A 12,299-nucleotide genomic window follows, 5' to 3' on the forward strand; every position below is an offset into this window, starting at 1 on the left:
TATTCATACATTCCTTTTCAAAGTTGTGAAATTAAATAAGACAGGAATTAGATTTAATGTATCAGGGTACGCATTCTTGAGTAAATTAAAATGTATTCGTCACGTCGCAGATGATAAAAATTTATGTGTTCTTAATTCATTTTATGGGCTTTAAAAAATAAACTTTATTTTTATTTATTTTTTTAATTTTTATTCTTACATAAATGAATAAAAATGGAACAGCTAAAATGAATGATAATCAAATAAGAGCCGAAGGTAGAAGGTTATTTAAACGCTTCTATAACATTCCTGATGGTGTTAATCCTAAAACTCGTAGAAGTTATTTAAATGAAGCAATAGATGCATATGAAGGATTTGACATTTCATCAGAAAGTGAGAGGTTAGCAAGAATGTTAAACGTTAATATTGATTTTTATTATTGTGACCCTCAACCAGAAGACGTAGACATTAACAAGGTAGACTTTCCATTAGTGGATTCAATAATGATAGATCCAGAATTTGAAACAGTAAATATTTTATTAACACAGAGTCCATGTGGAAAACTTCACGCTGACAGAATTACAGACGTTGAAGCACTCACAGGATATAAAGTTTGCCCCTTTTGCAAAGAAGAAGTATATTCTATCCGTGATGATCCAGAAAGGAAAAACCAAAGAAGATTTTTAAAACATTGTGAGAAATGTAAAGAAAATAATGGAAGATTAATTCAAGACGTTCAATTGCAAAACACACAACAACCATATGCACCACATATCACGAAACAGAAGATATATCAATGGCTATTAGCACATAATTTGCAGGAATATTATAAACCAACAAGATATTATATTACTTTTGACTTCGAAACATTAGAGACTAAAGAAGAACTTCAACTTTCTGAATGTGCAACTTTGAACGCTTACTTAAAACCATTTATGGTATCATCAACTGTCAAAATAAAGCCGCAAAGCGGCGAGGACGTAGACCGTGATAAAACATTTACGAGGAATTTTTGCTTAACATCAAGTGATTCGTTCATCTCTGATTGGATTGAATTTTTATTTTCAACCTGTTCATTAGTTGCTAAATCAAATATTGAACAATATGAAGAATTAATGAATACATTAAATGAGAAACAAAAGGAAGCAATGAAAGAGCTTTTAGATGAAGAATTTAATAAAGTGAATATCATTGGTTTTAATTCGGGAAAGTTTGATTTAAATTTAATTCTTCGTGATTTAAATACTGCAAAATGGAAGATAAAATCAATGCTGGGTTCTTCTTCTCAATTTAAGCAAGTCATAGTAAAGAAAACAAACTGTCCATATGAATTAAGATTTATTGACATCAGAAATTATATAGCGGGTGGAACATTAGACCAATTCACTCAAGATTTCGGAAACAATAAATCACGTGTTAAATCCTTTTTCCCTTATCAATTCATCACATGGGAGAATTACGAAGATGAATTATATAAAAAGGAACCATTCACTCAAGATTCATTTTATTCAGCATTAACACAAGAAACAATATCCGATTCAGATTATCAAATATATCTCAATGATGCTAAAAATTTTGAGAATAGATTAGAATATTTTATTCATTATTGCAATAAAGACGTTGAAATTATGATTGACCCAATTGATAAAATTATCGAAGAAACATTTGTTTATAAAATTGACATGCTTCATAATCTTTCTTTATCATCGAATGCATCAATGATTCGTTACGCGTTAGCATATAAGAACTTCAATCCTAACGAAACATATCCAGAAGAAGAAAATGTGGAATCAAGTTTTGAATTAACAAAAAAGTATTGGAAATATAAAATTGATTCATATAAGAAACAAGATGAAAAGGCGAAAAGAGATACCAAAAACAATGTTTCAATGGATGATTTTCAATACTATCACGATTTAATCCTTTCAGCTAAATGCAAAATGTGTGGTAAAGCGTTTACATATGTAAATAAACCAACATTGGATAGAATCGATAATGAAAAACCACATACCAAAGAAAATTGTCAGTTAATGTGTTGTTATTGCAATGTCGTAAAATCAAATAAAGATGAAGATGTTCAACGTTTAAGAATCAATTTAAGAAATTATGCATTAAAAAATAATTTACCAATGACTTTAGATTCAGTTGAAGCTTATCACATTCTCCGTAATGGAATTACTGGTGGTCTATCAAATGTTCAACATCGTGTTAATCTTAAAGGAATCACGCACATTAATAAACTTTCATATAATCCAGAAACTAAAACTGTATTAAATGAGGACACCACCAACATTATGACTCATTTCGTTGGAGTTGACTTTAATTCATTATATCCTTCATCATTTTCATCTAATCCTCATGATTTCATTCAATATACTGACCATAAAATGTATATGCCGGGAAGATTGAATGGTGTTATCATTTGTGATACAGCAACAAAGAAAGCAAAAGCACTGGGAATAATTAAGAAGAAAAATACTTTATTCGTGGCTGAAGTAAAGGGTCACATTGATGAAAAATACATTAATGATTACATAAACTTTTTACCGATAATAAGAAACTTAGATATTATCACAGATGAAAAAACAATTGGTAGTTTTATGTATAATTACATGAAATCAAACAATTTACCAGTTGACCAGAAACAAGAAAATTAACTCAGCTAGCATCAACATACAACCAATATCAACCATTTTCTTCTTATTATCTTTGGTATCTAATCGACAGATTTCATTTTATCATCGATGATATTCAATCAATTTTAACATTTACTAAAAACACTTGTTTTAATGAATTTGCGAATGAATTTATGAACGAAAGACAAAAGGCTGAATTAGAAGGAAATAAAGGAAAAAGTTTATTTTGCAAGATTTCACTTAATGGATCATATGGTTACGATGCAATGAATACACAAAATTACGCAAAGACTAAAATAATGAATGCACAGAAGGCACGCGTTGCATGTATGTCAAATAAGTTTAAAAACATAAGAGAAATAGGAGAGGATACATATCAAGTGATGCTTAAAGATAGATTTTATAGATGTGAAACATGTTTACAAGAGGCATTCTTCACTTTAGATAATGCTAAATACTGGTATTTGGTTTTCATTTATGATTTTATGTATAAATGCATGAATCTTAATCGTTTTCATTTCATTGAAGGTGATACTGATTCATCTTATTGGGCAATCGCTGGCGACCCAAATCTTCCTAACACTCAAGCATTTCAAGCAATTGTTACCGATAAACAGTTTTATGATAAAAACATTTTCAAATTCGCACCTTTTGATTTCTTCTGTTTTGATGAGAAATTTAAACCTAAATTAAAGAATAAAGCTGAAGAAAAAGCACATGAGAAAAAATTATTGGGTTTAGCAATTGAGAAACAAGGTGATAACATGGTTGCTTTATGCCCCAAGTGTTATACATCATTCAACGGTTCAATTGATGGAAGTGATTTTAAAAAGATTGCGCAAAAAATGAAAGGAGTTAGTTTACGACAAAATAAACAATTAACACCTTAAAATTATTTAGATATAATAAATGATAAAGTGATATTTGATGGTCAGAATATTAATTTACAACTTAAAAACGGGGTAATGACTCGCTTAACAATTGGTAAGACTGCATTAACAGGAGCACACACTAAGGCTGTATGTTGTGAAAATGGATGTTGTATGCCATTTATTTAATACAATTTATTTTTTATTTTTAATGAAATGCCACAGAAGAGACAAAAGGAACCGTTAATGATGGCTTTGATACTATGATTCAAAGAGGCGGGCACCCTTAAAACATTGATTTTATTTTTATATAAATGAATAACACAGATTTAAAAATTTTAATTGATGATTTAGTATTTAATCAAAATTTTCTTAATTATTATGATTTAAAAGCATATCTCCAAAAATATAATAATAATATAACGGGTGATGATATGGAATATTATTATCCATATTATAAAAATGAAATTTTGAAATATCATAATAAAATAATTTCTGAAATTAAAGACAAAATTAAAAATAATGAATATATAAAGGGAAAAACTAAATCACAGCTTAAACAGTTGAAAGATTTCAAAAATAAAGTATTAACAGAAGAAGATATTGATGAATTATATAAATTATATAATCCTGAGCCACAAAAACCAAAGGTGCAAAACGCCCAGGTCCTTCAGACCATAAATGATGCACAAGCTTTAATTTATGATTCATTAGTTAAACCATATTCAGCCCGACTTTTAAATGAAGATCAACTTTTGGAATTCATCCTTCAACATAAACTCGAAGTGGGAAAGTATATCAAACCTTTATATACAGCATATTTAAAACAAATGAATAGAATACATCCAGAATTAATGAAGGAAGGAATGAAATCCAAAATCAAAGCAGATAAAATTAAACCACTTGCAACACCAAAACCTCCAACGACAGTACCTCCTCCTCCTTCAGTTAATCCTTCATCATTCACTTTATTATATCCATTTCAAACATTTAAGAAGCAAAAAGATTTTAAAAAGGATTTCAAGATATTAAATAAACCAATTGACCCGAAAATTCAACCGTTAAAGGAAAAATTTAGTCGCCCTTCATTTGCACCATATCCATATTCATACGAAATCGATCATCTGGAATATTCAAAAGGAAACGTTACTTATTTATTTGCCATTAACATTAACACTAGATATTTATATTGCATTCCAGTGAAAGGGAAAACAGAACAGGAAACACGAAGAGCTATTCAATACTTACTAGATCATGAAAGAGTAGATAATATCAGGGGTGATGGTGATAAAGGATTTCAGGCAGCTATGATTCATTATTTCCCACAAATTAATTTTTTCTTTTCATCCTCTCCATATACGTTTCATAATAAAATAGTTGATGCAGTAATGAGAACTCTTAGAGATGCGTTAGGGGTTAACGGTCAGATATACTGGGATGGAAATCATGACTCCATCATACAACAGTTAGTATATTATTATAATAATACATGGCATAGAACAATAAACATGAAACCGGTGGAAATGAAAAATGATATTTCAAAAGAATGGGAATATATTAGAAAGCAAATGGAAAGGTTGAATGATGTTAAACGTGAACAAATTAATTCGGGGCTCATGAATTTTAAACAAGGAAATAAAGTTTTAATTCATCTCGATTATGGAAAAACTGATAAATCAATGACAAAAAGAAGACGAAGATTTGACACAATAGCTGAATTTGTTAGATATATTAACGGTAATGCATTAGTTGAAGTTGACAATAAATTAATAGAAATTCCGATTTATTTTATTACTCCATTATATTTAAATAATATTTAATTTTTTTTATTTCGTAAGAAATGAGTGACAACAAAGCAGTCAAGAGTCCAGACAATGAATATAAAAAGAAACTAAACAGAATTAAATCAAAAATATGCTATTACAAAAAGAAGCCGCAATGCGGTGGGGTTGAAAACAATAAAGAGAGGAAAGAAATAATCGAAAAATTAGAAACTTACCGTTCAATCCTTAAACTGAGTGAAGCAAAAATAAAAGAATTTAATAGAATAAATAAATTGGTTGGAAGAGATGAATTTAATAAAGATGAATTTTTAAACTCTATCCAAATTTAATTTTTATTCCTCTTCGACAACGTCTCTCTTTCCATCATTACTGCATAACCACATTTTCTCAGTTTTAGTGGTTTGTTATTTTTAGCAAGTTCTCGCATCATTTTTATCGTTTCCTCCCTTGTTATGATTCGTGGTAAATTTTGAGCTTGTGGGGTATCCATTTATGATAAAAATAAAAATTTAAATTATGCCGTTCTAAAGTTTGTGACAACATGACATTTTGACAACAGTCCCGGAAATGATTTGTCATGACTTCATCGTAATGAGTGTAAATGACCCAAAAATAATGTTTTCATTAATGGTTTCAGGTTATTCAATAATTAATTATTTTTGAAGAACTGAAGGTGTCACTACGTCACCATGTGTCACTCGGTTAATTAACTTCTCTGAAAAAATGAGACAACATGACATTTTGACAACATCACAGGATTAATGAGGAAGGCATTTATGAATTATTTTTGAAGAACTGAAGGTGTCACTACGTCACCATGTGTCACTCGGTTAATTAACTTCTCTGAAAAAATGAGACAACATGACATTTTGACAACATCACAGGATTAATGAGGAAGGCATTTATGAATTATTTTTGAAGAACTGAAGGTGTCACTACGTCACCATGTGTCACTCGGTTAATTAACTTCTCTGAAAAAATGAGACAACATGACATTTTGACAACACAGGAGGATTAATGCAAAAATAAATTCCAATCATACTTTATAAAGCATCATTTACAGGTATTTCATCGTCAGTAAATGAATCCTCATTATCGTTTGGTTCAACCTGTTTATATAATCCTTTCATTTCTTCTTTCAAAACATAACACCATGTTTGTTTACCATCTATTCTTACCTGTTTCTTATCACATTTATCCTTAATGCTCATTTGGAAATTCTTGTCTTTCATGTCTGATGGTTTGCAGAATAGCGCATTTTTACATGTCATACCTGCACTCAATTCATCATAATGTGTATTTATCCATTCATCTAAAGGATTTGTTGATAACTCGATTAAATCTTGTTTGGCTTCAGTCATCGGTATGATTCGTACATTAAATGATGAAAGGTCATATTGCATAAAATACGTCAGTAAATTATCATAAAATTCCTTAGTGCATGAATCCATTAAATTCTTGAAGTAATCAAATTGACCCTTGAATTTACCATTAACCCTTAAAACTACGTCTCTTCTGTCTCCAACTTCAATTTTGACGGGGTAGACGTTATTAGTTACGAAAATGAAATTGGCAACATTCTGAGCTGTTCTTCTGGGTTGATTCTTTTCATTAATTCTAATCTCATTATCCGTAATAATTGATTTCAAAGCGTTGAAGTTTGCGAGTCTATCTTCACCTACATTCTTGAGTTCATTAAGTACAAGAAACATTTTATTTTCAACTACTGAGTTGAAATTACCCGTTAGCTCACTTATTTCAGTAATGTTTTTACATGAATAACCAGCGAGAAGTTCAGAAATAATATCTGTAAATCTGTTTTTACCTGTTCCCTGAAGTCCTTTCAAAATAATTGCTGTTTCATTCTTGATTCCAGGATGTTGAATCATTGATGCAATCCAGCCGAGAAGGTATTTATACACTTCATCGTTATTATCACAAATGGCTTCTTTAATGAAATTCATAAACATCTCAATTTTTGAGTAATCAGGCTTTTCAAGAATGTTGTATTTATAACCCTGAAACGTTGAGAAAACATCTGGGGAATCAGATTTAAAGCAAACACCCTTAACGGTTAATGAGGATAATTGATTTAGTAGTACATCCCATGCTGTTATTGTTTTACCTTCTTCTTTAAATAATTTAATCATTTTGAGTGACTCTTTCATGTTTGACTGAAGAACAAATGATATTTGATTCATTTTGTCGTGTATGTTGTAATCTTTCTGAATGAAATATTTGTTTCCACAATCTACAAAACGGATTACACGTGATAAATCCTCGATTACTTCAGAACTGTTTTTATACTGATGATTTTCAGCCTTGCGTCTAATATCTGTTATCAAAAACGAGTCATCAAGTTTGATATCAAATGTTATTTTTGGCTTACGTAATAAAGGTAAAACATATTCATCATAATATTCCTTTTGATAAAGTTTTAGAATCTTCACCAAAACAAATGGAGAAGTCATTAAATGTGCATATCTACTACGTGCTTTTTCAAAATTACTTTTTGCATTTTCAGTTAAATTGCAGAAATTATAAACGTTATCGTATGCTTCATTAATTAAATGATTAGGTAACGAATTAATTGCTTGAAACAGTGTGAATAATGTAACTTCTTTTTCTAAATTCATGTTTCCACCATCATTATGTACTTCAAAATCACAGATGCCATCAACTATGCTCTGGGCAAGTTTATCGTCAATGTTTACATCTTTGTTTTCATTCATTATACTCTTTATTTCTTCGCTCTTCTGTTCAACTCTTACCTTAATATTCAAATCATTTAATATATCGTTTACTGTTCTGGTTAATGTTGAATCATAACTTCCACGAATGAATGAGTATGTATTGATTGGTTCTGATGCATTCTTGCGAACTCTTGAATCAGCCATAACTACTAATGAACGCTTTGAATCATCAATAGAAGTCATTATGTCAATATCATAATCATTGCAGGAATAACATTTAATCATTCTGTTCGAAACTGCATAGAAGAAATTAGTGTTGCAATAAATGTGAAGACCTCCTGAAGCGGTTTTAACGATAACATCTTTATCCGAAAGTTTTGATAAAATGTCTTTTCTAACTGTTTCTTTAAGTTCATCATTGTACGATTTATTGATATCAACATCTATAATCGTTAAATTTGAAATTTTATTTACTAATAAAGCCATACCAGTTTTCCTTCCTCTTCCTCCATCATGTTTGAGGTAGTTATGTAAATCAATCTTGTTTTCACCAATTCTTTCGTTGAGGGTTTTAGTTTCTGCCACAACTAATTCCTCAGCTAATGAATCAATAACTTGTTCATCAGAAATGATAAAGTTACTGTTGTTGTTTGTTGCTGTCATTTATATAGGAATAAAAAAAATAAAAATAATTTTAAAACTAACTTTATTTTTGGACTGCATCAAATTTTCGTAAATGTTGTCAAAATGTCATGTTGTCTCATTTTTTCAGAGAAGTTAATTAACCGAGTGACACATGGTGACGTAGTGACACCTTCAGTTCTTCAAAAATAATTCATTATTGAATAACCTGTGTTGTTGTCTAAATGTCATGTTGTCACATTTTTTCAGAGAAGTTAAATGACCTGGTGACACATGGTGACATAGTGACACCTTCAGTTCTTCAAAAATAATTAATTATTGAATGACCTGTGTTGTTGTCTAAATGTCATGAGTTAAATAACCGAGTGACATAGTGACACCTTCAGTTCTTCAAAAATAATTCATAACTACCTTCCTCCTGTGTTGTTGTCTAAATGTCATGTTGTCTCATTTTTTCAGAGAAGTTAAATAACCGAGTGACACATGGTGACATAGTGACACCTTCAGTTCTTCAAAAATAATTAATTATTGAATGACCTGAAAACATTAACATAAACATTAACGTAAACATTAACGTAAACATTAACGTAAACATTTATTTCTGTAGTTCATCCATTACTTCATTACCTAATTAATTACAGACATAAAATATATTTAGTTCATTCAATGAACGCGGTACCATGCGAATACAGTCATAAATGGTGGCATATAATCTTTACCCAAGCCTGTTGGATTTGTTGTGAAAGTATGGACATGATTTCCTCCTGGTTCAGTTGGTCGAAAAGTCTTTTTTGCTGAATGGTTATAATCTGGAGATAAAACATCATTGCCAGCTTTATAGTCTGAGTTGTATAATGGGTGGTCTCTTAATGAGTGGCTATGGTCGCCAGAAAAGTTTGTAGTTCCTGTATGAGTGTGCGGTGGAAGGTTTGCTTCTTTAATTTTCTTCGAACCTCCTGTTTGCTTTGAAGAGTTAGCACAGTATAAGAATTTGTCTACAATCTGCTTCCACGTACCAAAACCTAAAACTGTTTCTGGATTTGTTGAGTTCATTGATGTATATAAAGAACCAATGGGGTAAATCATCTCAAGAATTGTATTTAATCCATTATGAATATTGAATTTATTATATAATATTGAATTTGGGTGAGTATTTAAAACTGGTCTTGTTATCAATATTAACGTATTATTTTTGAAAATTGCTTTTCTAACATCTTGAAATTTTGTGATTTCAGACCAGTTTCTTCCATCACTACTGATATTTACTAAATCACCACATCCTAAAGCAATGAAATACCCATCAATATAAAATAAATTTGTAAATCTATAATTTTCGAGTAAGTTTTGGAGTGAATGAATAAACCAATTCCCAATTTGATAAATCCTGTGATAAATAAATATGTCTGTTATAACTTACAGGATATGAATAGACCATTTCACCTGAAACGAGAACATAAACATTTGATCCATAACATAAAGCTTCAATGTCTCCATCAGCTTGAAAAATTTGTTCAAATTGACCTTGTGATATTGAAGATGATCTATAAATTTTATCATTTTGTAGGATAAAATACATGTTGTTAATGTAATACCACTTACTTGTATAATCAATTTCAAATCTGATGACATCATACTAAACATATAATAATTTATCCCATCCTCACTAATGAAAATTTGATTGACTTCATAAATTAGTACCCATTTATTATTAACACATCTAATAGGATTATTTGGATATTTAAATTTAGCATCTTGATTTAAATTACATTTGAACCATTGGATACAATCGAATGAATAACAAGGGCAAAAATCATCTCCAACCGTTATCATTCCCATAAATTTACCGTTATTATATTCAACATATAAAATTCTTGGATTAATGATTGGCTTTCGTGTATCAGGATTCAAAACAGATGGAGTAAATGATTCATAGTTTTTAAAATCATTTGTTTTAAAATAATAAAGCACTCCAGCTGTATAAAATAAATACATGGTCACTCCATCGAAACATATCCATTCAAAAGAATCTATATCAAAGGTTTTATCTGATGATTTCATAAAATTTAAAAATGGTGGAGTAAAATAGACCTCTGATTGTTTTATTTCTTCATTAACAAATGATATATTAGCTTTCTTCATTAACTCACTATCCACATATTCCTTATCTGCTTTCTTATTTAACTCATCGTTAACATATTCCTTATCCGCTTTAAGGTCTAAACATCCTGAAACCCATCCTGTATCAGCTTTAGTTTTTAAAATCTTTGATGTCCATTCATGATACCATTCAACCCTTTCTTTAATTTCATTATCTTTTTCATCCACATATTCCTTATCCACCTTCTTATTTAACTCACTATCCACATATTCCTTATCTGCTTTCTTCATTATGTCATTTAGGAAACCTTTTATGAATTCCTCATTTAAATTAAATCTTCCAATCTTCAAAACTTTAGGAAATGCATTTAATGCGTAATATCTTTGTTCTTCTGGTGGAATTGATGTTATATCATCCGTTATACCTTTAATTTTTGAATTCATAAATAAAATTTCTTTTATATTTGATATCACTGCACCACCTTTGCAAACGAATTCGAAATGTCATTTTTCAATACTATCTCCAAATCTCCATATTTCAACCTTTGCGTTTGTTCTGCCGTCTTTGAATTATATGCATATATGGCGTATGTAATGGTCTGAGGACCTGGGTGCTTTGTGCCTTAAGTTGCTGTGGTTGCTGTTGTTTAATCATTTATTATGATTTAAAAATAAATATTTAATCTGTTATCTCATCAGCTATTTTTTCTATTTGAAATTGCCATAATATTTCATTCATGAATTCTAAATCACAATCAAATAGGTCAGTTACTCTAAATTTAATATTTGATAAATCTTTTGAATGAAGAATAAATGAATTCCCAGATAATTGAAACGGATATGATAAAGAAAATGTGTTTAAGTTGATGGATAAAATGTTTTGTATTGATGGGTAAGAGTTAGGGTCTAATGTTTGATGTGAAAATCTCATTGGGGTATTAACTTTATCACATTTGATTAAAATGAAATTGGAACCAGTGTCAGAATACAAAACATCCCCAACATCTTTTTCAAAATTTAATATCCCCAACAATGAACGAAGATGAGGAGTACAAAATTTAATTTTCAGCGGAAATTTAATAAGGTTATTTATTTCATCAAGTTCAAAAAGTTTATCAGGTTTTGATTTAAAATTTTCTTCATACCATACGATAAATGATTCATTTAAATAACTTAAAATCATGTTAATATCCCATTTCGCTATCACATTATTTATATACATATCATACGTTTTTTCATGGTCATCTTTAATAAATGATATATAATCTGAAGGGTCTAAAAGAATGGGATTAAATTTACCACTCACAGAAACGAGAGTAACATTATAAATTCCGCTAACTGTTAAATTTAATTCACAGTTATTATTCGAAATAATATTGATAATTGACATTTTTATTACGATTAAAAATATGGTAAAGCGTTATTTTCCAGTGATAAATAAAACTAGAATAAGATTACCTCAAGAATTCATAAATTCAACGAATAAGAAATTCATTCATGTTATAAATTTTAGTGTTTTCAGAAAATATGAGTCAATGTCATATTCATCAACAGGTTATATTTCACTTCATTCAAATTTAGTTCAATCAAACCCATATA

The 12,299-nt window shown here is 29.6% G+C and overlaps 2 protein-coding genes and 2 pseudogenes across 4 annotated transcripts; 2 read left to right on the plus strand and 2 right to left on the minus strand.

Annotated features, from left to right (window-relative positions):
• Positions 1 to 482: 482 nt before the first annotated feature.
• On the plus strand, positions 483 to 1,458 carry TVAGG3_0315540 (uncharacterized protein; the record flags this gene model as incomplete). Its single annotated transcript, XM_051230017.1, has 1 exon — positions 483 to 1,458. A coding segment is annotated over one exon (976 nt), but the record flags the coding sequence as incomplete, so codon positions are not given.
• A 914-nt stretch (positions 1,459 to 2,372) lies between these two features.
• On the plus strand, positions 2,373 to 3,505 carry TVAGG3_0315550 (annotated as a pseudogene). Its single transcript has one exon. A coding segment is annotated over exon 1 (1,133 nt).
• A 3,340-nt stretch (positions 3,506 to 6,845) lies between these two features.
• Positions 6,846 to 8,246, minus strand: TVAGG3_0315560 (uncharacterized protein; the record flags this gene model as incomplete). Its single annotated transcript, XM_051230018.1, has 1 exon — positions 6,846 to 8,246. A coding segment is annotated over one exon (1,401 nt), but the record flags the coding sequence as incomplete, so codon positions are not given.
• Positions 8,247 to 9,266: 1,020 nt separating this feature from the next.
• On the minus strand, positions 9,267 to 10,235 carry TVAGG3_0315570 (annotated as a pseudogene). The gene has a single exon. A coding segment is annotated over exon 1 (969 nt).
• Positions 10,236 to 12,299: the final 2,064 nt, after the last annotated feature.

Source organism: Trichomonas vaginalis, chromosome V, assembly GCF_026262505.1.
Source record: "Trichomonas vaginalis G3 chromosome V, whole genome shotgun sequence".
Lineage (NCBI taxonomy): Eukaryota > Parabasalia > Trichomonadida > Trichomonadidae > Trichomonas > Trichomonas vaginalis.